Source organism: Culex pipiens, chromosome 3, assembly GCF_016801865.2.
Source record: "Culex pipiens pallens isolate TS chromosome 3, TS_CPP_V2, whole genome shotgun sequence".
Taxonomy (NCBI): Eukaryota; Metazoa; Arthropoda; class Insecta; order Diptera; family Culicidae; genus Culex; species Culex pipiens.
In genome coordinates this window covers 162672337-162699774 of record NC_068939.1, presented here as the reverse complement: position 1 = coordinate 162699774, position 27438 = coordinate 162672337, and the positions used below count along the sequence as shown (strand labels likewise).

General features: G+C 37.2%; 1 protein-coding gene across 7 annotated transcripts in view; it reads right to left on the bottom strand.

Moving 5' to 3' along the window:
• The window catches only part of LOC120429861 (very low-density lipoprotein receptor-like), a 373714-nt gene that overhangs the window by 24868 nt on the left and 321408 nt on the right, over window positions 1-27438 (bottom strand). For 4 of the 7 annotated variants that reach the window (XR_008212404.1, XM_052709697.1, XM_052709694.1 and 1 more), the window contains exons 4-13: window positions 12210-12436; window positions 11836-12106; window positions 11554-11776; window positions 11160-11492; window positions 10882-11100; window positions 10674-10818; window positions 10397-10606; window positions 7628-7826; window positions 7038-7244; window positions 5116-5490 (exon numbers count right to left, since the gene is read on the bottom strand). Coding sequence is in view for 6 of the 7 variants with exons in the window: in XM_052709697.1 (XP_052565657.1) it covers window positions 5116-5490; window positions 7038-7244; window positions 7628-7826; window positions 10397-10606; window positions 10674-10818; window positions 10882-11100; window positions 11160-11492; window positions 11554-11776; window positions 11836-12106; window positions 12210-12436 (2409 nt within the window). In the remaining variant the exon portion in view is untranslated. The remainder of the gene's footprint in view (window positions 1-5115; window positions 5491-7037; window positions 7245-7627; window positions 7827-10396; window positions 10607-10673; window positions 10819-10881; window positions 11101-11159; window positions 11493-11553; window positions 11777-11835; window positions 12107-12209; window positions 12437-27438) is intronic. The other 3 variants (XM_052709695.1, XM_052709696.1, XM_052709698.1) reach the window with 3 other exon arrangements.

Sequence of the window (27438 nt, the reverse complement as noted above, 5' to 3'; positions counted from 1 at the left end):
ATATTACATGCTTTTTCTCACAAAGGTGGTGTGCATGCTTTTGCATGCGATTTTACACAGAAATTTTTTGCTGTGTGCAAAAAAGTACATAAGTATCACTTAAGTGGTCATTACTTGAGACAGGTTTGCCATATTCTCAATGTTTTGGAATCTTTGGAAGTGTCTTTCGATAACCTAGCCAACAATGGGTCGGATTCTGACATAATTTAAATAAATTTAAGTGAGATCCGGCTTCAAAAAAGTATATAAATATCACTTAAGTGACCCTAACTTGAGACAGGGTTGCCAGATTCTCATTGTTTTGGACTCTTTGGAAAGGTTTTTTGATTACCTTACCAACGATGTATAACATGATGGTATTTGAGTCAATTTCCGGTCACTTATCTAACATCCGGTTAAATACAAAAACACATTTTTATACATAACACTGACCTACAAAAACAAACATGACAAAAATGACTGCGCAGTAGCGTGGCTCACGGATGTATAAAAAAGACAAAAGTGTTTAATTTCTAGTGCCCAAAATCGAATTTACAAGCACTATAGCCTCAGAAACTAGCCTGAAATTTTGAGCGCATTTGATTAATGTTTAGTTGTACCACTCTAGACCTGCACCTTTTTAGAGCACGTTAGATGTTACTTTTGAACTACTTATCGAAACTTTATATAAATCATAAGGTACGTATGGGACCTTAAACCAAATCGAATGCAACTGGTTTGACCAAAATCGGTTCAGCCAGTGCTGAGAAAACTCGTGAGAATTTTGGTCACACACACACACAGACATTTGTTTAGTTTTCGATTCATGATTCATATACATGAAGGTGGGTCTACGAGCTTTCTGAGAAAAGTTCATTTTTAGAGCAGGGTTATAGCCTTTTCTCAGTGAGGAAGGCAAAAACATATAGTTAAATAACTAGATTTCTCGAGTTTAAAGAAAAAAAACCCGTAGGGTTTTTCAGCTTTTGAAGTGCTAGATTTGGCCTGTGCTTTTTCGAGATATTTGAGTTTTTAAATTGTTTAAATTGCTCTAAAAGTGCCTTTAATTTTTCTGAAACACAACCCTGAATTGATATGTAAAAAAAACTGATTTTTTAAAGGTTTGCTGACAAGCTTTTTTCAAATTGGGTTAATATTGCGTGGTGAAATGTTGGTGGCTTCGACAAAGTTACTAAGATTGACAAGCCAACAACCTTCTTGAAGACAAAAACAAACCCATTTACGCAAATCACCACGATTACGAAAACCCTGACAGCGATGGTGGCATGCTTTGTTTCGATGCAATTGCCTCCGGGGGGGTGAACATTGAGGGACAACAACAAGAAGTCACTGTCAAAAGCAATGATTTTTGAGCAAGCTCATTAGGGGAAATATACCCATTCTAATCACTCTAAGCCGTTCGACCAATTCTCATCACTTTTGCCGTTTTCCGCTATTAAATCAACATTTTCAGATGTATCAACAATGGAGAGTTGCTTGCTCACTTTTATTTGAGCTATTTATTACTTTGGAACAGTCAAAACCACTTTATGAAAGCTGTAATTCATGATCAAAGTGCTGATAGGCCGATAATAGAAATAGGCTGAGAAAGGGTATAGTTCCCCTACAATGCAATGGCGGCTGATTGAAAACTGTCGCAAATTTTGCTGTGAGAAAACGACAAAAAAATCAATATCTCTTGCCACTATACAACAGGAAATGGATTTGGAAGCGCCTAACAAGAGTTAAAGTTTTCAATTTCCGCAGGAAAAGTTAGGTTATGTTGAACGCGGACTTTCGAACTTATTTTTTTTTTCACTTTCGAACTTAGTAGGCATAGGGAAAAAGTTTGATAAAATATCGTGCGTCTCCATAAGTTTTACTGCATTTCGTTCAATTTAGTGGAGACGCATGGTTTGCATTTGAAGACGACATTCCCTTTAAATTTGAGTAATCGTGTCTAGAGAAGGAACGTCACGATACTTTTACATTATATTTACAGCAACACAAGAGAATTATTGGAATAATAAGAGTTGGAAAGTTCATCTGTTGTGCTTATTTAAAATCGAAAACTTATGCCATTTCAAGTTATTTTTTCCTCTTTCTGAAAGAAAAACATGATAGTTTCTTGGGATCAAATTTAAGTCCTGAAATTCAGCGAGTACAATACGACTAAGTTCAATAAAAACGAAACTATTGGCACTACGCCCCCCGGGGCATGGCCTTCCTCTAACGTGGGATTTCTGCTCCAGCGCCTCTGACGAGACAGGAGAAACCGGGACCGACGTTTTACTTCACCATCCGATAGAAGCTCAGTGGATAAGGCGGGAATCGAACCCGCGTCTCATAGCATCATCGGGATCGGCAGCCGAAGCCGCTACCCCTGCGCCACGAGACCCACACTAAGTTCAATTTGTTGATTATTAAAAGACTACTGCGATTATTATTGTACGCTTTTTGGGTTATTATTATTTTTTTGTTCATTTGCTAATGTAATTTTATTTTTTTTAAGCGCATAATTCAACTTACAGCAAATTATGACATTTAATGATATCTACATCATATCACAAAATATAACTTGTTATCTCAAACATATCCAATTTTGATGGAAAAACTTTAACTTTTAATACTTTTTGCATAAAAAAAACTATGCAAATTATGCAAATTATGCAAAAATAAGTATTTACATACATTTATCCAAAACAGACTTGGGTGATTCAAAGTTACTTCTTTGGTCTTGAACGGCCTTCACAATGTTACAAAACAATTCAGCCTAAGGCCACTGCACATTTTATTTAAAAAAGAAATCAAAAAATCATAGTTTTTATTATCAAATAGGGCACTTTTAAACATAAAGCAAATTTTTAATTTTGGAACCACAAATCGTAAAAAGTAAATCTAATTTTAGGAAAAAACTATTTTTATAATATTTTTCATTGATATTTTGAAACTTTTCTGTAGTAGAATAACTGTAATAATGGTACATTTTGCTCTAAAATTTTGGCTTCAAACTTGAAATTTAGTTTTTACGTCTCTCCCCTCTCGATCTTTACCGACTGGAGCCGAGAGAGAAAAAAAATGAATAAAATTTGTACTAGCCTAATTAAAATAGGAAAATCAAAATTTCATGAAATCTGCTTATTGTTCATAAATTAACAATTTTGCTGTATAAAAAAGATCCAATTTGAATAAAAGCAATACATTACCGAAATTACCCTTGTGATCTGCAAAATGCTCATGCATAAATAAGCATTGATTACCACCACGTTGGAATAAAGTTCAAAATAATCGCACGTTTAATTATATGACGCAAGAGGCTCATCTTTTTGCGCCTGCATGTGTGTGTGCGGTATCTTGGTGTCGAATTATGATAATTATTCAGAACCTCCCCCAAAATTAAAAGCTTTGATGTCGGCGTCAGGTAATAATTAAATTTTCAGCGCATTATAAATGCTGTTGTGGGGTCACGCTTCCGAACGCCCCTCGTTTTGACACTTCTGTCAGAGAGTGCACTTGAACGACTTTTTTTCCCTCCGTGCAGCCGAAAATGAATCCAATTATTAACAACCTCACGCGAGGTTGATTCCAAAACGAAATTAGCCCTGGGTTTACGACCTCTCGGGGGTGCATAAAATGTGATATTTTGCGGCGCACCGGTACTGACGGTGGTACGCTGGAAAATGATTCCAGTTTTTTTTTACAGCCGTTTCTGGTGCAATTTAACGATGGAAGTGAGGTCGGTCGAAATGAGGTTATGTTTCTTTGTGGCGGCACAATACGAGAATGGGGAGCATTAATTAAAAATTGACAACATCTCCCTGCCATAATGGCGGTGCCGAACTGTCAGATTTTTCGAGCGCCATTATGGCATTGCGCTGTAATTGAATTCAGGTTCTTACGAAATCAGTATTTTATAATTTTCTTCATGTCCGCTGAATTAATGATATTTCCAACAATTGAAATCGTGTTCCGCGAAATCAATAACTCAAAAGCTGTGTTCGTTTTTTCCGGTGGTTGAAATTAAACTGATTGGTACCTTTCACGCACTCTTGTTCAACCGCAATTTTCCACATTTATCGATAAACAGAACGGTCCATAAATTACCTCGGAGCTGTTGTTGCTGATACGAGTTCACCAACATCAGGAGGGTGGCGTTGGTGAGTCTCATTTCGAATTTTATGACCCTACTGCTATTATTATTATCGTTGTCTGTGGTTGCAGTTCTGCGAATTCATTTATTTTCCGTTCACATTCACCGAAAAAAACGTCGATCAAAGCGTGCCGTGCAATCATAGATGAATATTGCAGACTGAACACGAGATCGTTCATCACTTTGACGTTTACGGTTTCGAATGACGTTTGATCAGTCTCGTATGCATTTCAATGTTTTCAACCGTTCACAAAACCGCAAATTTAAATCAACACTCGACTTTCGTTGACATCCGAGCCAATCTGTCACCCTCACGTGACTTCCACATTGTCGTAATAATTAAAATATGTTTTTCGAACTTCACTTTAAAATTTCCCCGTGAACACTTCGCCTAAAGAGAAACTGATTTATGGCACCACGAAGTGTAAATTTTCTCGCCCACAAATTATTTTCCCTGTGGATGTCGGTGGTTTTTGACAAGCCGCGCGATCGAACTCAACTGATGCCAAAATTTGCACGGCGCAGCAGGCCGCGGCTGTGGGTGTGTGAGTTTGCGAGCGATACTCGGAGCGGCCCCACTTGGATTTATTAGATATTTGTAGTTTTGAATTACACTGTGGGCTGTGAGAATGTGTGCGATTTTCAGCGCGAGATTGCTGCATTTGTTTACTAATATTTGCTCGCGCGCTAAATCTGGGTCAGCGCTCTAAGCGTTCGAGGTTATTGTCAAGGTAGCGGTGAATTTATAACCTCAAAATGAGAAACATCTGTGGATTTGAAGAGATCTAGTGTGTTTGGCAACACTGAACCATTGTTTGTAAACAATGTCAAAGTTGTTTTGCCGAGGGGTGAGTCGATGGTGTTAAAATGATTTCCGTTATGGCAAACGCCATAAAATTCTTTTGACAGATGACGACATTATGGTGACGAAAGCATGCAGAACGTGGACAAACGAACGTAACAGGTAACCCCCCGCGGGGACCGACCTTGATACTTCCGACAGAGCCACCGCACGTACTCGAGCGAGGCGTGCAGATCGTTTCCGTAAACGGCCTCCTTGTGACCCCCGTCGGGCCCCCCGATGTCGTCGAACTGGTCCGTGTACAGCGTCTCCAGTATGTTGAACCGCTTCCGGAACTCCCAGTAGCGGTACTCGGTCTGTCGGTCCGTCTCGGTGTCAGGGTCGGTCTGTGTGGTCGTACGGTGGCGCCATCTTCGGTTCAGGTAGGACCGGTGCTGGGCGGTCTTGTCGACCGTGCGGACGGACTTGAGGGTGGCCATCAGGGCCTCGACGCGGGTTAGGTTGGTGCAGATGGCCGCAAAGTGCACGCCGTTTGCGAGCGAGGGGCGTGACGATGCTGCTTTTTTGTTGTTTGTTATGACCCCGGTATGGAATGATGGAAGCGTTGGGTTAGCGATGAGGTGTTAGTAATCTAAGCGTGTAATTTTGTAGTGTTGTTCAAGCCCCTCGGGAACCCAATGTTTACGATTGACAAACCCCTCGTCCGGAGTAGACTGTCAGAAAACTAGATGAGATTAATTTCATTTTGAGCAGGAAAAATGGTACAAGATTGAGCAGCTGTCGAATTTCATCCGAAAAACTTGTTCCTTTCTCATCAATCCGAGCGGAAAATGGGCGGAAAACTGCAGGAGTATTTACGCACAACGCGAGAGGGAAGCAATAAAATGGCGCGTAACTTTCTTCGGCGGAAAGTTTTGCGCACACTACGGAAGTCGAGAGCAATTTCGTGATTAATTGTGTTTTGCTGCTGGACTGAGTTTTCGGGCGAGATTGACGTTAATTTACTTGGGCATAAAGTTTGCCGGTGCAGCGTACCCCTCGGCTGACCATTGTTGGAGACCTCCCCGAGGGAAACGTCATTTGCAGTTTCGCGGCGAAGCCAAGTGGCATGTAATGGAATAATTGCGGATGAAAATGCAAAAGTTGTTGATTAATAAAGCTCGGTTGAGTTGCCGCAAAACTAGAGGAAGAATTCTTTGTTTAACAGTAGAATCTGTACTGTTGTCTGTAGAAGGGAAATAACAGAAAGATGTTTGGGAATTGTTTACAAAAAAGTGATTTAAAACTACTGCGATTTACCAAAAATATCACTTCTTTTGACAGTTGCTTACCTTCAGCATTGTTTACATTGATACATAGAGCACAATCAAGACAAGACGATTGTGTTTGACACATCAAGGCAAACCATCCTAAAGGTAAGGTTGATTTGCGTACGATAAATGTCAAATCCAGGGTTGAATCAACACTGCCAAAAGCAGACTAGCAAAAGCTGTCCAAATCGACACAAACTACACACTAACAGTCCAATCATGACACTCGCTCTCAAAAGCCTTGTCAGGACAAGCAACAAAGTGTTTCGCTTAAACGGCCCTTTACCCACCCCTGCTGCTGTTGTTGTTGTTGTTATTGTTCCCATTGTGTTACAATCACCGCGCGCCGAGGGGCCGTCGAAAAATGGCTCGATTTGGCTCTCGAAAAGCGGGATCCGCGCCCTAATGGAACTCACTTTTCAGACAACCCCAGCATGGCCTGCTGGGCATGCCACGGAACTAAACCCGGCGGCGACAGTTGATTAATTGGGGAAATATTTACACTGAACACACACACGCACAGCAGGCGGTGCGTTCTGGGCGCGATATGGAGGAGACCCTTTTGTAAAAACGGCCTGCTACGGTGGCGACCGAGGGGCTTGCTGTTAGTTTTCGTGAGGGTGTTGGTGGGGGTGATGATGTGTGTCTGTGCAACGGACGTGTGACTAATGAAGCGTAAGCGTGGGGGCGAGTGAGTGATTAATTGAACTAATTAACTAATCAGTGTTAGACGAGGGGATCGGGTTTCCGGCCTGCCCCCAAAAACCCCCATTCCGGAAGCCGCGCAAATACTCACAGTTCCCATGCGATGAGGATGGTTTGTCCGTCGTGGACGCAATAATGTCCTTGTTGCTTTCGTAAATATTACTGGAGTGATGCTCGATCTGTTTGTTGTCGGTGGTGGCATTCCGGCCGGAAGAGGACGACGACGATGCGGAGTTCGAGCTTGACCCGTGGGGCTTGACATGCGCCGTTGGTGGACCCCTCGTAGTGGTTGCACTCGCTGTGTTTTTTGACGTTCCATTTGTTTGCCGAAATTTGCATTCCATTTTATTGATTGATTTTTTTTTTGTTGCATTCATTTCCCGCGCGCATAAAATGATAAAACGAGTTCGCATGCAAACAGTGGAAAAACGGCACGTCGATGATGTTTGGGATAATTTTTGCGGCCGCATGATTGTTTTGTTTGACCGAAAGATAAACGGAAGGAAAAAAAAGAACGCAAAATGTAAATAAACTTAAAAAAAGGAAATTTAAATGCAATAAAACATGAAAACGCAATAAATTCTCCCACGAGCGGTGGAAATATCTCATTCACAGCAGCTGTCATCGCAGGGGTGGGATGGTTTGCCATAAAAAAAAGATGGCGAGCCATAAAAAACTTACCGTCCTCGACGCACATGAGGCCGTCGTCCATCAGCTTGAGTCCGGTGGGACACGCGCAGGAGATTTTTGGACTCCGGCTGTTGATCTGCGGTGCCGGCAGGCACAGGTGCGAGCAGTGTCCGTTCACGGCCTGACAGTGGTTGGTGCCGTCCGGCTGGCGGTACGGGTGGTACACGTGGATCGTCATCGGGTGCTGGAGCTGTTGGTTTTGAGAAAAAAAGAATTAACATCGAAGTCTTAGAAAATCTGACATTTCCAGAGTTTTTTTTAAAAAAGGTCCTGTAAGCTATTGTCTTTCAAATGTTTATAGCACCTATTCAACAACAAAAAAAGTTGATTTTAAGCATATCCTCATTTTTGACAGATCATTGAATTTTAGATTTGTACGAATTTCATGATTCAAAAAAACTAAATTCATGTTTTTTTTCAAATTTCTAAATTTTAACAAATTTAAAAAATAAAAAAAATAAAAAAATTTTATTTGAATTCACAAATAAAAAAAATAATCTTAATTTTTTTAAATATTTCACTTTTCTAACGATTCTTACGAATTTTACGAATTTTATGAATTTTATGAATTTTACGAATTTTACGAATTTTACGAATTTTACGAATTTTACAAATTTAAGAATTTTACGAAATTTACGAATTTTACAAATTTTACGAATTTTACGAATTTTACGAATATTACGAATTTTACGAACTTTACGAATTTTACGATTTTTACAATTTTTACAATTTGTACGATTTTTACGATTTACGAAATTTACGAATTTTACGAATTTTACGAATTTTACGAATTGTACGAATTGTACGAATTTTACGAATTTTACGAATTTTACGAATTTTACGAATTTTACGAATTTTACGAATTTTACGAATTTTACGAATTTTACGAATTTTACGAATTTTACGAATTTTACGAATTTTACGAATTTTACGAATTTTACGAATTTTACGAATTTTACGAATTTTACGAATTCTATGAATTTTACGAATTTTACGAATTTTACGAATTTCACGAATTTTACGAATTTTACGAATTTTACGAATTTTACGAATTTTACGAATTTTACGAGTTTTACGAATTTTACGAATTTTACGAGTTTTACGAATTTTAACGATTTAAACGATTTAAACAACTTAAACGATTTAAACGATTTAAACGATTTAAACGATATAAACAATTTAAACGATTTGAACGATTGGAACGATTTTAACGATTTTAACGATTTTAACGCTTTTAACGATTTTAAAGATTTTAACGATTTTAACGATTTTAACGATTTTAACGATTTTAATAAATTTAACGATTTTAACTATTTAAACGATTTAATAGATTTAAACGATACAAACAATTTAAACGATTTGAACGATTTAAACGATTTAAATGATTCTAGCGATTTTAACGATTTTACCGATTTTGACGATTTTAACGATTATAACGATTTGAACGATTTTAACGATTTTAACTATTTTAACGATTTTAACGATTTTAACAATTTTAACGATTTTAACGATTTTAACGATTTTAACGATTTTAACGATTTTAACGATTTTAACGATTTTAACGATTTTGACGATTTTAACGATTTTAACGATTTTAACGATTTTAACGATTTTAACGATTTTAACGATTTTAACGATCTTAACGATTTTAACGAATTTAACGATTTTAACGATTTTAACGATTTTAACAATTTTAACGATTTTAACGATTTTGACGATTTTAACGATTTTAAAGATTTTAACGATTTTAACGATTTTAACGATTTTAACGACTTTAACGATTTTAACGATTTTAACGATTTTAACGATTTTAACGATTTTAACGATTTGAACGATTTTAACGATTTTAACGATTTTACAAATTTTACAAATTTTACAAATTTTACAAATTATACAAATTTTACAAATTTTACAAATTTTACAAATTTTACAAATTTTACAAATTTTACAAATTTTAAAAATTTTAAAAATTTTACGAATTTTACGAATTTTACGAATTTTACGAATTTTACGAATTTTACGAATTTTACGAATTTTACGAATTTTACGAATTTTACGAATTTTACGAATTTTACGAATTTTACGAATTTTACGAATTTTACGAATTTTACGAATTTTACGAATTTTACGAATTTTACGAATTTTACGAATTTTACTAATCTTACTTATTTTACGAATTTTACGAATTTAACCAATTTAACGAATTTAACGAATTTAACGAATTCATCGAATTTTACGAATTTTATATATTTTATGAATTTTACAAATTTTACGAATTTTACGGATTTTTTCGAATTTTACGAATTTTACGGATTTTTTCGAATTTTTCAAATTTTTCGAAATTTTCGATTTTTTTGAATTTTACGAATTTTTCGAATTTTACGAATTTTACGAATTTTACGAATTTTACGAATTTAACGAATTTAACGAATTTAACGAATTTAACGAATTTAACGAATTTAACGAATTTTACGAATTTTACGAATTTAATGAATTTTACGAATTTTACTAATTTTACGAATTTTACGAATTTTACGAATTTTACGAATTTTACGGATTTTACGAATTTTACAAATTTTACGAATGTTACGAATTTTACGATTTTTACGAATTTTACGAATTTTACGAATTTTACGAATTTTACGTTTTTATACGGTTTTCACGATTTAACGAATTTGACGAATTTTCAGAATTTTCCGAATTTTACGAATGTTACGATTTTTAGGATTTTTATGATTTTTAGAATTTTAGAAACCTTACCATGTGCATTGCCGTCACCGGCTCGATATCCTTGCCGTTAAACTTGTTCGCCTTGAAGACCGCTTCCTTGTCCCAGTCGGTCCAGTACACGTAATCCTCGAACGTGGTGATCGAGAACGGATGTCGCAGGTAGTCGGCCGAGTAGAGCACCACGGCCCGTTTGGATCCGTCGTAGTTACACGAGGAAATCACGTTCAGCTTGGCGTCCACCTATCAAAAAAATTCGATGTAAACAATGTCCTCGCCAGTTGACAAAAGTTTGACAGCTGTCACTCACCCAGTACACTCGCTTCCGCACCAGGTCCAGCGTGAGTCCGTTGGGCCACTTGACCTCGTAGTTGACGATCACCTGGCGGTGCGTTCCGTCCATTCCGGCGCGCTCGATGCGAGGGGTCGTTCCCCAGTCGGTCCAGTACATCCAGCTGTGGAAAAAAAACTCTTTTTTATAGCAAACCGTTGACAGTTGGTGCTGTAGGTGACCTTACCCATCGATTGGATCCAGTGCAATCGCGCGTGGAATCTCCAGATCGTCCTTGATCAGAATCTTACCCATGTTGCCATCGAAGTTGGTCAGCTCGATGGTCGACTTCTTGATGTCGGTAAAGTAGATGTGGTTGTAGATCCAGTCCACGGCGAGCCCGTCCGAGGTGACGGTTTGGTCCTTCACAACTACCGTTTTGTCTGACCCCTCGTCGATTGGTGCTCTGTGCAAGGTGACGTCGTATTAGATACCAAAAAATGTGCGGAAAGATCTGGAACTTACTTGTAGATCCGCTGCTCGGACACGTCGCTCCAGTAGATCATCCCGGTGCGGAACACAAAGTCCAGCGCCGTCGCCGCCTTGGTGTCGTTCACGATCGACGTCATCTCGCGGTGGTCCAGCGAAATCTTGCGGATGTCGTGGCGCCGCGCAAACAGCAGCGAAGCGTGCCCCTCGGTCGCCTTGCACTTGGTGTGGTCGCGCGGGTCCCGCAGGTATCCGGTCATGCACTCGCACTTGAACGTACCGATCTCGTTGGTGCACCGCTGCGAGCAGGAACCGGCCTCCTCGCACTCGTTTATGTCCTCGCAGGTGCGGTTGTTGACCAGTTTGTAGCTGTTTGGAAATTATTTATTGACATAACCTCATCTTTTACGAAAGAACTTTAAAGACCTACCCAGGTTTGCAGTCACAGTAGTATCCAGCGGGAGTGTCCACGCACAGATGCGAGCAACCCCCGTTGCTCTCCAGACACTCGTTCTTGCCGCACTTGTCCACCGGTTCGTCCTGGAATTCCGGACAATCGGCCTTCTTGTCGCACACCTTGGACAGCGGGATGCACATGCCACCGCCGCAGTCGAACTCCGTCTTCGGGTTGCACTTGGCCACCGGTCGTTCCGCTGTAGAAAAAACGCATGACCATCGAATCTTACCAAAACCCTAACCAAACCCAACTTACCACAATCCACCTCGTCGCTTCCGTCCGAGCAGTCCGACTTGCCGTTGCAGTGGAAGTGCCCGTTGATGCACGTTTTGTCCTTCTTGCACTGGAACTGGTCCGGTCGGCACGTTACGTTCTGACAGATCGGCGGCATCTCGTCGTCACCCTGCGGGCAGTCCTTCTCGCCGTCGCAGATCCAGCTCTTGTGGATGCAGGTGATCCGGTCGCTGCACTGGTACTCCAGCGACAGGCACGGATTCACCGTCGGCGGTGTCGGATTCGTGCAGCCCTGCGGAAACAAAAAGAAGTGACGTTTCATACCATAATTATGGTAGCACTTGCCGACCAAGGCAAACAAAGCGTGCAAGGTAAGCTCGCTGTCAAAAACTTACCCGCTCGTCCGAGCCGTCCGGGCAGTCGGGTTCGCCGTCGCAGCGCCACTTGGCCGTGATGCAGTAGTTCTCCGAGCAGGCAAACTGCTTCAGCGGGTCGCACGTGGTCGCCTGGCAGCCCTTCTCGTCGCTGTTGTCGCCGCAGTCGTCGTCCCGGTCGCACTGCCACCGCTTCTGGATGCACCGCCCGTTGGCACAGGTGAATTCGTCCGAACGGCAGGTTTCATCTGGTGAAGAAAAAGTGGGGTTAGGTTACGGTAACTGGCTTGTAAATTTGTGGTTTGGTGGAAAATCTCAAGTTCAGCGTGGTGGATCAATCGAGTGGCGATAAAGCTGGTCTTTTATGGTATCCCTCAATGTTTTGTTTTAGGTTAGGAAAAGGTTAGATTGTAAAAACAGAAAAGCGGGTTCAAGTAGCGTACCCTTTTAGCTTTACCCGATTCAAGTGTGTATTAAAACTCCCTGCTTGGACAGCTATTGTCAAATTGGACTCATCCAAACCCGCAGGAAAAATGGCCAAATTATTGTGGTTCTCCTCTAAGCTTAGTAGGCCACGTTGACGCCCACACACAAGTTCTGCTCGAACGCCTACTTGGACGACAAGTGCCCGGTGTTGCTATTAAAACAAAATCATCATCGAAACCGGTGCACTTTGATCGTCGTTGTGTTTACCTTCGGGCGGTCTCGACGACCCTCCCGGCCGGAAGGACTTATTTGACCACTTTAACGAGCACGCCGGAAGAAGTTTGTTTGAAAATAATCAACCGGCTTTGCTCGCCCGTCTGGTGATGATCTCCGCCGGCGGAAGGCCTCGTTATTTTGGCCGGCCATCGGAATCGCCAGCGCGCCGCCATAAAGCTCTAACGAAGCATACTTCCAGGCGAAAATGATATTCAAATATCGGTTCGGAAGAGAGTGAACGGAAAAAAATGCAAAAAGTTTGTCGTTGTTGAGCTTTTGAGCTGTTTTGCTCGAGGATGGTACAGTTTTGGTCTGGTGGTTTGACAACAATAGAAGGTTATCAAACATTTTAATTTGACAACACCCTAATTCAAAATCTCTAAGAATTAGTCAAAACTGACGTAAAATCTTATGAATTTTGCTAATTTTACAGTTCTTGAAAATGCCAAAATGCCAAAATGCCAAACTAACGGACCACTCCTGTATCAGAGGGAAACTCAACGTGAATCAACATTGAATTTGTTACCTCTAGCGAAAACGATTCAAGTGCAGCTGCAGCTCGGTGCGCCGTTTCCCGGGGAGCATTATTTTTATTCAATTTTCGACATCCAACGTTCGTTCAAACAAAAACATGCATCTACCCGTGCATAATGGTGCACCGCCGAGTTCAGGATCAGCACGATAGATGGCGAGTGTGAACGCCCCATTAGAATGCACGAGGGACGACGACGGCGTGCGTGTAGGCCGGTAGAATACTGATGGAGCGCCACTTTTATCATTGCTTTTAAACTTTATATTTGCAGGGAAAACTATATATGGAAGTGAATTCAGGTAGAAAACGATGTCAACTTTTAAGAAAAGTCACTTAAGTATTACTTAGGTATTGATATAGTGCGAGTTTTTGTCACAACAAATAAAAAAGCGTTCTTTTAGGTTGGTTTCAATGCCTGAAGCACACTTTCCGACCCATCTTTCCCAAATCCCCCTCGTCTAACCCTCAACCAGGGATGATTTGTATTCACGAGGAGTCGCCCGGAGCAAAACACATCGAACGAGGAAAAACACACGTCGAGCCTGCACCATCAACGGCTCTGCAGCCGGCACGCGGTGTCAAATACGTTTATCTCCAGCCGACTGACTGACCCTGCTGGTTGGATGCTGTGAGTTATGACATGTGTTTTGAGCCCCCTTCTCTTCTCCGGTCGGCTTAGCCTCCGGCAGCAACCCGCAATGAGTTTGTAGTTGTTTGTGTCTTTGCGTGTGTCACGAACCCTTCCTCCCGGAGCTTTTCCGAGAGGCGGCCTGGCGTCGATGAAATTTATTATCGACGATAAGATAAACTATGCCTTTCTCGGAAAATCCGACGAGTGGTGCATGGACTGTGCGAAATTCTGGAACTGTCAGAATTACCAAGGTTGTTAAATATTAAATTGTTTTTTTTTGTAATGAATTTCAAAAATTGTAATCCACAAACAGCTAAATCAATTCTTCAAAAATTAAAATTATTTTTCATTAAAATCAAGTTTTATTATCATTTCCCACCTTTTTCCAAACACCTTGGTTTGGCGTATCCCTTAGCATACCTCCTTAACGCAGCTTCCCTAGCGAAGACGCGTGCGTTCGTACGTGCGTGAGAGGTTCTCTTGGCCGCCGGCTTCTTTGAATAACAAGGTATCCCCCCCTCAACTTTCTTCGAGCATGACGACGACGATGATGAACGATGACATTTGAGGAGACGCACCACACGTCTTACCCCGCGCGTTGGCTCGTAAACGTGGCGCCAGTGAGGGGGGAAGGCTGGCGCAATTCGGAGAATATTGGGTTCTCCAACGCGCGGAATCGGTACCGGGGCCCGTGACAAGATTGCTCGTTTTGAAGATGAGCTTTGGGGTTGATTTGAATGCAGGGGTGAGGGGTTTGTTCTTTCTTTTTTTGGGAAATCATGTTCCATTTGTGATAATCGATACGCAAGTGGCACTCATGTCTAAGTAAGAATGACTTGGTGAAACTGAAAAGCATGTTTTGATTCAAAAGTTTTTATAAGTTTTGCAAAATATATAACTGCTAAATTTGAATTTGTAAAAATAGTTTTTGCTGTCAAAACTCTTATGCACACTTTTCAAATGTTGCTCCAGGCTTAAGCATTTTGTGTCAAGGTTTGCTTTATGATTATGATAATTATGTTTAAAATTGTATTCCCAACTCTTACAAATAATAAAATGATTTAAATCATATTTATAATGGCATTAATGATCAAATTAATAATAGCATTATTAATTAAATAAAATTTAATCAGAAAATCAAGAATATTATAAAGCAAACAACAAAACAAAATATTTTGAATGAAAAGATTAAAAAAGTACAGATTAACTCATTTAAAGCTATGAATTTTATTCCAAAATTGAGGTGCAAGCAACTGAAAGCTATTTGAATCTTGGCCAATGTCAAGGGGATTTAACTTTGACAAATATATGCAACGGCCTTAGTAAATTAAATTTTTATGAAATTAGAAAAAATCTTTGAATCTTCAAACTGTATTGGTTCGTGTATATTTGAAAATTTTAAATTTAAAAAAAGTACACAAATATCACTTAAGTGATCATAACATAACTCGAGACAGGGTTGCCAGATCTTCAATGTTTTGGACTCGTTGGGAAGGTCTTGCAATTACCTAACCAACAATGTATAACATGATGATATTTGAATCGATGTTCGGGCACTTATCCAACATCCGGATAAATACAAAAACACATTTTTATACAAAACTACAAATCAAAACTTGATAAAAATCAATAGGTACGTATGGGACCTTAAACCAAATCGAATGCAACTGAGTTGACCAAAATCGGTTCAGCAAGTGCTGAGAAAACTCAGTGAGGATTTTGGTAACATACACACATACACTCACACAGACATTTGTTCAGTTTTCGATTCTGAGTCGATAGATATACATGAAGGTGGGTCTACGAGCTCTCTGTGAAAAGTTTATTTTTAGAGCAGGATTAAAGCCTTACCTCAGTGAGGAGGGCAAAATACTTTTTTTTTAGCTTTATACACGTACTCTAAGATTTTCGATTTATTTTTCAAATTTGGTTTAGAAGAGCAGATACCAAACATCGAAAAAAATTAAAAACTCAAAAGATGTTTAAATCAAACCAATCATGCTCAAAATGATTTTAAACGCAGGGGAATGCATTGTAAATCAATTTCATCTGATTACACTTAAATTTCCATTGAAATTTTAAAGTTTTTAGAAAAAATATTTTTTTGCCCCTTGTTTTTTTTCGGGACAGCTTTGAAGGGGGGGGGGGGGGGCAGCCTTATCACTTGCTGTTAAATTGAATCTTGCACTTGAAAAAATACTTTAATTTTTTGCCTTCCTCACTGAGGTAAGGCTATAATCCTGCTTTAAAAATGAACTTTTTATTAAAAACTCGAAGACCCAACTGTGTACATATCGACTCAGAATCGAAAACTGAACAAATGTCTGTGTGTGTGTATGTGTGTAAATGTGAGTGTGTATGTATGTATGTGACCAAAATTCTTACTGAGTTTTCTCGGCACTGGCTGGACCGATTTCGACCAAACCAGTTGCAATCGACTTGGTATAGGGTAACTAGTTCAAAAGTTATGTATAAAAATGTGTTTTCACATGAATCCGGATCTCATTTATATGCAAGTAAACGATGTCCGGATCCATCATCCGCCCCATCGTTGGTTAGGTAATCGAGGGATCTTTCCAATGAGTCCACAACGTTAATGATCTGGCAACCCTGTCTCGAGTTATGAACACTTAAGTTATATCTGTGTACTTATTTTTCTGGATCTATTAAAATAACTGAAATATGTGTCCAAACCACTCATATTACCCATTGTTGGTAAAAAGTGAGGAAGGCATCAACCACATAGGTGGACTAAGTTAGTTTTTGATATACATTCTGATTATTTTTTGGAGAATAAAAAAACCCGATTTTTCAAGATAATGTTTTTGACTGATAATTCCCAAATATTTTTTTTTCGAAAAGTTGAGATTATGTCATAATATTCTGTAACTCCTTTTGAAGTTTAGGTCGTGGTTTTAAAAGATGGGAAAAAATAAGAAATGATTCTTTTATAAACCTGAAAAATCGCACTTCTAGTTGATAAGCTAATTTGGAATTTACTTTTTTATGGATGATTTTTCTTAATAATTAGAATGGAAAAAAATCTCATATTTAAATAGTTTAATTATCTAAGAATCTGGTTTTTAAAAACCGAAAACAGAGTTATTTCCTTTTATCTTTTTTTTAATCTCAATTTTCATGTCCGCTTGAAATCTACGTTCCGTCCTCCTCCAGGCGTAGCTTCTCAACATTTTTTTTGCCCCAAACTAATCGGTCAATCTTGGCTGAGCTTTGAATTCTAAGCCAGATGGATGTGTAATTAAAATTCTTCCTTTATTCTTTCCACACAAATAATGGCTTCTTCTGTCTGAGAGAATACAGAAAAAAAAAACAAAAATTTAATCGCATCGCTTCCAGTCGTACAAACATTGCCAAATTTGTAGACTTGTAGAAATAAAGAAAAAAGATCGATGTCGCGGGGTGGAAAAGTTGAGCATCGCTCGCTGGGCGCAGACAAGGGGGCATTCTTGAGGAGCTTTGCCACGTTTGAGTGAGCTTTTGTTTAACGTTTTGGAGCTTTTGGCGGTGATGGTGGGAGCTTACGTTCCGTTTATGAGTGGCCATTTGGGGGTTTGAACTGAATTGCGTGGCGAAGTTGACCTTCTGGAAACAATTTAGGTTTGTTGAATTTAATTTTATTTAAAATAAATAAATAGTTAAAAGTTCAATGATTTAAATTTTATTTAGATTTTTGGGCCAAAGTTTCTTTTCCCCCTTGGAAAGTGACATAAACAGACAACAAAATCACTTCTCTTCAAACAGAGCACGCTTGAAAGAAGCATTCATACTTTACATATACATCAGGCACTTTTAATCCTCCGAAAATCTACATCTTACTTTTGACCCAGTTTCGGTATCTTTTCTCTGTGTTTCGACGGTGTGACTATGACGACACCGAGCAATACATTTACTTCGGGGTAGGCTCACTTCCACCCGAAGCTGCATCCCAACATCTTTTATTCATGTTTTCGTTGGGAGGAGAACCTTCATGCTTCTAACATTTAAAGCTAGATCACAGTGCAGTCTTCAAATGCGTTTGAATGTTACTTAAAGAGATATCAGGGTGATTTTTTGTTAAGATTTTTTTAAAGTAAAAATCTAAAAAAATATTCGAAAAGCCAATAATTTTAAATGTTTAAATATCAAATTCAAAAACTTCACTGTGTTCCATCGTTAAGCAAGATCTCCTTTAACCTAACCTCCAAAAAACGCCAAAGAACGCCAGGGAAGGATTGCATAATCATTCTTTCCGGTGGCGCGAGCATCGCCGGCGTGACACTTTGTGTCCAATTTTATTCGCTCCCGAAGGGAACGTGTCACTTTATGCCACGTCCCGGTTCTCATCAATGTCAAACTCTTTGTGCCACGGCGGCGACGACGACGACCGAGCTGGCGGAGATAACGATTGCCGCCGCGGAACACACACACACATACACCCAGGGTTGTTCCTTTGTCTTTGGAGGAGTGTCCCCCGGTGGATCTGTGTGTGTATGTTATCTCCGCGGAAGCCAAATTGGGATGCACAGAAAAAAAAACTTTAAGAAAAAAAAGTCACTTGGAGTGAGATTCGAATCCGCGTCCTTTGCTTTTGGGATGCCCACTTTACCAACTGCGCTGCGCTCGCTTGAAGAAAACACTCGGCATAAACCAACGACCTTGACTGTGCACAGAATCGCGTAACGCGTAGCGTTACATCAACTTTACGAATGCTCTCTTATTTCCACGAAATTATATCATCTATCACCGGCCAAAAAAGAAGAACAAGATTTCAGGTGGTTAGGTGAAACGTTGTTAAAAAGTTTAACCGTTGTTAGACGCTCGAACGCAACAAAAAAAAAAAACGAACCGACGCCAAAAGGAAGAACACGATAATGAGTGTCAGAGGCGTTAAGGGGAAACTTTGCGCGCGCTCGCGAAAAAAGTAATTAAAACTGTTATCATATGAATTTGAATTCCAGCAATGCGAAGCATCTTTTTCTTCCAGAGGACGGGGGCGAAAATTTTTCGATGCCGGAGCGTGGCGCCTCTTTTTTCGGGAAGTCAAATCGCCACGCCTCAATTTCCGGTGTCAACAGGCGGGATAAGCATGTCTCGAGAGGGGAGAGGGAGGGGGACGGGGGAAAAGTCGTGAAGGATTTTTCAAATTAATGGCATATTGGAAAAGTTTTCTCCAGAGACCGTTAAATTCGCAGTGTGTTCGTTATGACAATTACATGATGCTTATTTTTGGAACGTTTTCGGTAAGCGAGTCGAGTGCGCCGAAAAATTTGATCTTGTTTTCGTTGAGGGAGGAATAATTTGTTATATTTGCCTCTACTATTAAGAATACATTTTATAACGCACGACGCATTTTTAATGCTGTTGCAAATATTTTTTAAAATTTTTGTATTCTCTCCGGGTCTAAACATTGAGGGAGAAAAAAAATGTTTCCAAAAATTCTTTTAAAAAAGTTTTAAATTTCAATGTAATTTAAGCGCAATATGCTGAAAACAATTTAAAATGAATTCCCTGCGTTCAATTTTTTGAAATCATCAGTTTTAAAAATTTTAAGATTTGACGAAAACCAAAACTTTAGAGCAAAAAAAAAAACTTTTTGCGGAGTTGTACATCGAAATTTCTCAAAAATTGAAAAGATTTTAAATAAATCCAAATATCCTGAAAATTTTTCTCAACGTAGGAGAGTTCATTTTAAATTGATTGGAATCATCTGGAATTGCACTAAAATTTCAATGAAAAAAATATGATTTTTTTTTGTGTTGACAAAATATTTGTACAATCCTTAGGTCGTTGCAAATATTTTTTGAAGTTTTATCCCTCGGCTCTAACCTAAGTCGAGAAGGGGGGAGGGGGGGCAAAAAAAATAAAAAAGTATAAAAATTAAAACTACGAGCCATGGTTTCAACATTCTAATGAAAAACGTGTTATAAAATGCATTATACACATGTCCAGTTGTTTTATCATTATTAGTTTCCAAAATATCTAAGTATTCACGATTTTTTTTTGCGAAAAATAAAATTTTTGCGGTGCTGTGCATTGGAATTTCATAAAAAAAAATTAAACAAGCCCAAACATGATAAATACACGGAAAAAAAAACAATTCTCAAAATTGTGAAATAAATTCACGAATGCAAAAACCACGAAAGAATATATTCACATTTATAGTGCAAATGCACCATACTCATGAATAAATTCCTTCGTGGTTCTCACATTCGTGAACTTAGTTCACGATTACGAGAATTGATTTTTTTCGGTGTAATGCAGAAAAATGCATTTTAGATTGTTTTCTGTTGATTAGACTTCTATTTTCATGGAAATTTTTAAGTTTTTGGAAATTTTTTTTGCCCCTGATTTTTCAGACCAATTTTGACAAATATTTGCAACGGCGTTATTGTAATTAATTTAAAGAATGAAAAGTAAAAGTAATTTAAAGATGTTGTTGAAGCCGTCCAATCGAAAAACATTTTTTTTTGTTTTTATTTATTTTTTGTTGACAATGCACAGAATTTTTAGTTTTTGTGTAAACCCATATTTTTTTAAACAAAAACTAAATTTTAAACCTTATGTCAAAACAAAAACTATGACAAAATGTCAGTGCCAAAAATTCAAAATATCAATTAACCCTCAACAGCCCAAATTTGTATTTTTGCCGTGTTTAGGAGGTCATTTAGAGCAACGTTTGTTCTACGAAAAAAATGCTTCTATTGTTTTATGTTTTTCTTGTTGTATTTTTAGTATTTTGATTTGAATTTAACTTGTTTAGTTAACGTTTGTTTTTGGTAGTATGTGGCATATACTATCTCCGCTATCATCCTGCCATTTTGCCTATCTATTTTTTTCATGATTTTACAGTCACTTTTTCATTTTTTTGCTTGTTTTTCACATTGTCTGGTATGGAATGGCACCATTATCATTTAAATTGTGAAAAAAGGCATTGTCTGGGACATTACACAAATTACAGCATGCTTCTTTTTACTGAAAATACAGGAAATGTTAGTAAAAAACACAGCCAAAATTGACCCCTTAAAAATGATTTTTTTTAAAACATTGGCAAAGTCACATGAATCAAGTCAAGCTTCCAACCAATGCACAGTGGGCAAAAACGGGTGAAAAAACGGATCTTTTGATGCCCTCAGTTTCTGCCTATCGACATTATCATTTTTAATGTAAAAATTACGAGGAATCGATTGGTGGTATTCTCATTAGCGGCAAATGACGGGAAGTGGTCCATTTTACCCCATTTAGCCTTTTTTAGGGTGTTTTTCTCAAACATTTTCAAACGCCGTTGTTTGCCGCACTTCTAAAGTATCTTATTTTATGTAAAAAATCACTAAAAATCACTGATTTTTATGGGAAATTATTTGGAAAAGGTTGGGGAAACAAGAAATTTAAACGTTGCATTGGTTCTGTGTAGTAAAATTTATTATAGAAAGTTTAAGAGATTTTTTATAATTTATAGTTTAAATCAATTTTGAAAGTGCCTAAATATACAAAAGTTTAATCATACCTTAACTTGCAAATATATTCTGAAAACCCTAATCATAGCCTACAACTTTACCGAAGATCAGAAAATCCATGTTATTGTTATTTAACACTGGAACGCCCAACGCATGTCCAACTTACACGGACGCCCAAGCCTCCCAAAAAAGGTGGAACGGTAACTTCAACTCGCTGGTTCTCGGGCCTAACTCAACCAATCAAGATGATTCTTCTTTCCAGTGATTTGTTAGGATGTCTAGATGATTCTAGAACTTTGCAGAACTTAATTTGAACAAATCTGTAATTTCTGCGACCGAAAACATCGTTCCACCTTTTTTTTTTTTAAAGACTGCCTTCGCGGAATTTTCGGCGATTTTTTTTTAAACGCGAAAAAAAAGTTGGAACGATGTTTTTGATCGCAAAAATTACAGATTTGATCAAATTAAGTTCTGCAAAGTTCTAGAATCATCTAGACATCCTAACAAATCACTGGAAAGAAGAATCATCTTGATTGGTTGAGTTAGGCCCGAGAACCAGCGAGTTGAAGTTACCGTTTCAACTTTTTTGGAGCCTTGGGCGTTGGAATATTAATAATTTAGACATTGAATCCATTATTTCAATTGATATTTCGAGAAAATTTCACGAAGATTTAATTAATCGCTGTCAAAAGCTCAATTAGCTACACCCACTCCTCAGCATCGGCTCTGTGTTCAAATTGTTTCAACCAATTAACGGAATCAAAGCTGCCTTAGTAGCACTTGCCGTCCAAATGCTAATTAATTTCTTTATAGAAGGTACTTCCAATGAGGACTACTCTCTCCCTCCGGGGCCGATTTATGCATCGAGTGCAAGCTGCTAGACTCATAATTATTTATTCAGCCGAAAGAAATCCTAGAAGAACCGTTTCAAGTGGCAGCTCTCCTTCCAACAACTACCGTTGAGAAACGATAATTGAATTTAAAATAATTTCTCAGTTGATTGTTCGCTGTTTGAGTGGAAAATTCCTTCTTATCAGCATGTTTTAACAGCTGTGTGCAACTTTGATGTTTATAATTAAACAAAATTGTGTCAATTTTCCACCGAATTTCATTTCAGATAAGTGTAAGATAAATAAAGCTTCGCCACACCGCCAGCGCAAACATTATATATTGCCTCAATCAGCTGGCTAAGGGTTTTCCCCTTCAGTCTGAGAAGATGATACTGCCTTAAGTACCACTTGGGCATAACTTGGGCATGACAAACAGTCTCGTGAATGTTAATAACTGTTGCCATCTCATTTCGCGCTGCCAAAAATTCACTCACCCTTTTCTTCATTCATTCCACCCTTCCTCGACTCCTCGGTGATAAAGTCAACTCGAGAGCTGCTGGCTTTAAAAATATGCGAAAACATTTTTCACTCCATTCTCCATTCTCACGAAGAGCCCTTCTTTTGCCACGCCAGAAAGTGAAAATTTATTTGAATAATTTGCTCATTACGAGCGCACGGTGGCGAATGAAAAGTTATTGAGATATTAAAATTGTGTTGGCGCGGCCTGTTCAAGCCGTCCCACACACCGCTCTATCAAGATGAATGGAGGAGGAGGAGGAAAAAAAAAAACGGCGCCAAATTAACAGTCATAGAATTCTTGATCGTCAACGAGCGGCAGCAGCAGCGGAGAAAAAAAAAGTTTGCCAACACTTTCACCAAAAAATACAAAAAAAAAATACATCCCAAACAGGTTGGGCTCCCGAAGGAAGATAAGCTTATTCCCTCTATCATGCTACGTCCCCCCCACCGGTGAGATTATGCTAATCGGACGGCATTATTCATTGTATTCGACAGAATTTGGTTACGCTGAATTGGGAGTTGGTTTCGTTGAGTTTGGTGCTGGCAGCACTGCTGCCCAAGGAGGTAGTCCAACCTCTCGGGAAGATATGGTAAAATTAACTTTGAATGCGAAATCATGGTGTGGATTTAGACTTGAATAACTTGTTTTTTGTTACAAAAAAGGCCGAAAAATTAAAATTTTATCGAGGCTAAATTATACAATGTCTGAAAAATTATCTATATTCAAAAAAAAAAAAAACAAACTCAATTTGAATAAATATTCAGTGCTGAAAATCAAGATTAGCAATGAATTGATTTTTTTAGCAATTTCAGAAAAAGTGGTTTTATTTTAGTGAAACATTTATTTATCCCTTTGAGTTTTCCGTCAAAATAGGTGTCAAATAAAAAAAATGTTCCAGTACTCAAATGGATGCTGAAAAGAAATTTTTATCTTTTACTTTTCCTGTCATTCTAGAACGTCGAAACGACCTACTATTCAGCACTGCAATGGATTTAGTCAACAAATGGGTGCTGAAAAGTTTAACATTCGTATCGAAAAGTTGAATTCTTCAATATGTTTTTATTACACTTCACTCATATATGATTGACATAAAATTAAATTCAAAAGGCGTTTTTCGGGATTGCAAACAATGTTGTTAGCAATTCGTGCTGCTGAAAAAGTTCCATACAACATTGTTTGCAATTCCAAAAATGGAATTGTAAGTCAAATGTCCATGTCAATCAATCTGAATGTCAATCCACCGTTTTAATCAAAACAATGTTATTTTTTTCTTTTCAAAACAAGTGCTGAAAAGTTCAACTTTTCAGCATCTATTCAGTGCTGAAATGTAGAACTTTTCGGCATTTGTTTTGGAAAGTGTTTCTATTCGATTCTGATAATGTTGGTAAAGAAATGAAGACTGTTTCGTCGTTCGAGAATGACAGAAAAAGCAAGTTGTTCACGATGGAATTGCAAAAAGAAATTTTCAGTACTGTTATTTTTGGCGATGAAGAGTAGACCTTTCGTAATTCGAGAATAACAGAAAAAAAATGGTACTAAATCTGATTTATTTGGTGTCACTTAATTCGAATTGAATTTAAAATTTCGAATTTCCGTTGTTTCTATGGACAGTTTTTAGATTAATTGTAGTTTTACTGGAATGTTTGTCAGAAGTATTTTATAATGCATTATATACTTATTTAGGCTGGTACAAATTTTATTTAAAGTTTATGTCACTCCACTCTTTAAAGTTGGCCTGAAAAATTGAGGGACAAAAAATAAAAAATAAAAAAAATTCAAAATTTCAATGAAAGTTGATCAGCTGAAATCAATGTAAAATGCATTCCCGTGCGTTCAGAATAGTTTTTAGCATTTTTGGGTCGATTTAAAAATCTCTAGATTTTTTTTGAAAATTTTAGATTTTTAGTATTGCAAAAAAGTTGCTTTTTTGTTTTTGTCTGGTTTTACATTTTCTGAAAACTAATGATTGCAAAACAACTGAACTAGTGTAAAACGCATTTTAAAAAACTTTTTGCATTCAAATTTCAATTTATATTTTTTAATTTTTTTTCCTTATTCGAGCCCGGCTAGAGTCAAGGGACAGAAACTTTGAAATTTATTTTCATCGGCCTTTCAGTTATACTTCTACAAAAAAAAAATCAAATAATAATGATTTTATGAAAAAAATAATAAAAAATCACAAAGTTTTATGTCTTTTTTCTTCTTCGGTCTAATTCAATATTTATGTTATTATGTTTGAAATGGTTTACAATTAATTGTACAAAGTTTTGCAATAAAATTTGTAATGTTCCGCAATTATTATTTTTTCATAGGTTTTCGCATTATTTTAAAAGGGCATGGGGAAAAAACGTGAAATTAAAATTTTGCATCAGAACATATTTTAAGTATTTTATGTTTTCCTAAGTATTTTAAGTTTTTTTTAAAGTATTTTAAGATTTTTAAGTATTTTAAGATTTTTGAGTATTTGAAGTATTTTAAGTATTTTAAGTATTTTAAGTATTTTATGTATTTTAAGTATTTTAAGTATTTTGAGTATTTTGAGTATTTTAAGTATTTTAAGTTTTTTAAGTATTTTAAGTATTTTAAGTATTTCGAGTATTTTAAGTATTTTAAGTATTTTGAGTATTTTAAGTATTTTAAGTTTTTTTTAAGTATTTTAATATTTTAAGTATTTTAAGTATTTCAAGTATTTTAAGTATTTTGAGTATTTTGAGTATTTTGAGTATTTTGAGTATTTTGAGTATTTTAAGTATTTTAAGTATTTTAAGTATTTTAAGTATTTTAAGTTTTTTAAGTATTTTAAGTATTTTAAGTATTTTAAGTATTTTAAGTATTTTAAGTATTTTAAGTATTTTAAGTATTTTAAGTATTTTAAGTATTTTAAGTATTTTAAGTATTTTAAGTATTTTAAGTATTTTAAGTATTTTAAGTATTTTAAGTATTTTAAGTATTTTAAGTATTTTAAGTATTTTAAGTATTTTAAGTATTTTAAGTATTTTAAGTATTTCAAGTATTTTAAGTATTTTAAGTATTTTAAGTATTTCAAGTATTTCAAGTATTTCAAGTTTTTCAAGTATTTTAGGTATTTTAAATATTTTAAATATTTTAAATATTTTAAGTATTTCAAGTATTTCAAGTATTTCAAGTATTTCAAGTATTTCAAGTATTTCATGTATTTCAAGTAATTCCAGTTTTTCAAGTATTTTAGGTATTTTAAGCATTTTATAAAATGATTCAAGTGATTTTGTTTCATCGCGATATTTCAAATAAAGCTGAAAAAAACTTTAATTCTAGTATTTAATTTTTTAAGTCTCTTATTCAAAGGTAACAAAACCAAACACTCTTTCCACGTCCATTGCAGAGGGGACCAGTAAAACAATATGGTACGCGTTGGTAAAGCAACAAAACAGCTCAATTTGACGTATTATTTACACACAGGAAAATCCTGCAGCTTAAGGTTTTTTCCTGTGCGTGTGGGCGCGTTGTTTTTGTTACAAATATTATCTTTACCATGTACTCTGACGCACACTGAATGCCGATGGTGGTGATTGCGTTTCAATGGATTGGCGGTATTGTGCACAGTTAAAAAATTTGATAAATTGTTTGATTTGCTTGAAGTTCAAACATTTAAGATGTTTTGCAAAAAATACGACTTCAAATGTAGAGAAAACTTAAACCAATTAAAGTTTAAATTTGAAACTTTTTCCTGTACAGCTATTGATGTGCAACCTGTTGTACTTGGATGATGAAAAACGTTTTAAACGGTATGCCTTTGTGTTGTGTTCTGTATGAAATGGATAGGATCGTGCTTTTGAAGCGTTTGTAGCAAATTGAAAGCAAAAAAAACGCAAAAGAAAAAATGGAAACTCGTTATGTTTATATGAGGCAACAATCGACTCCATTAGGTCTCTTGTGATTATTGAAGCTTGATATTGAAACGGTTGAAGTGGAATGTAAATAATTTGTTTTAAATTAAAATTTAACCAGTCTTAATATTTTCGTATAGTACTACTTATCAAATCCACATAAGTCTTTTTCACACTTTTCCACCCAACAAAACCTCTCCAGGAGGGCTACAAATAAAATCATCCAACCCTTTCCCCGACAATTCTTCATGGCTGGACTCCATAAATCATCTTTTTTTCTCTTTCTTTGCTAAAGGTGATCCCAACCCAGGTCCAGCAGCAAAAAAAGAGATCCAAAAAAAAAGCACAATATTTTCGCCCAATTCATAAACAACACCACCCTTCCCTAAATTAGCCCCAGGACCGGTTCCGCTCGAGCAGCATCACAGGGCACGACGGCGGTCCGGCATAAATCATCCGTGTCCCCTTCCTTTTTTTGGGGCCACCCCTCCGTAATATTTGTTCCTAAACTACACAATCGAAAGTAAAAGGCGCGCACACCGGCAATAATATATTCCAAACCCTATTAAGAAGGGAGGAGCCGAAAAGAAAAAAAAAGCTCCGACCCGGGAGGAGCTTTGTTGGGAATTTCCACTTGACGAACGCGCCCGTAAATGAGCCCTTTTTGTGGGTTTCGTCCCGTTTTTTTGTGTTTGAATCGAAAATAGGGACAACC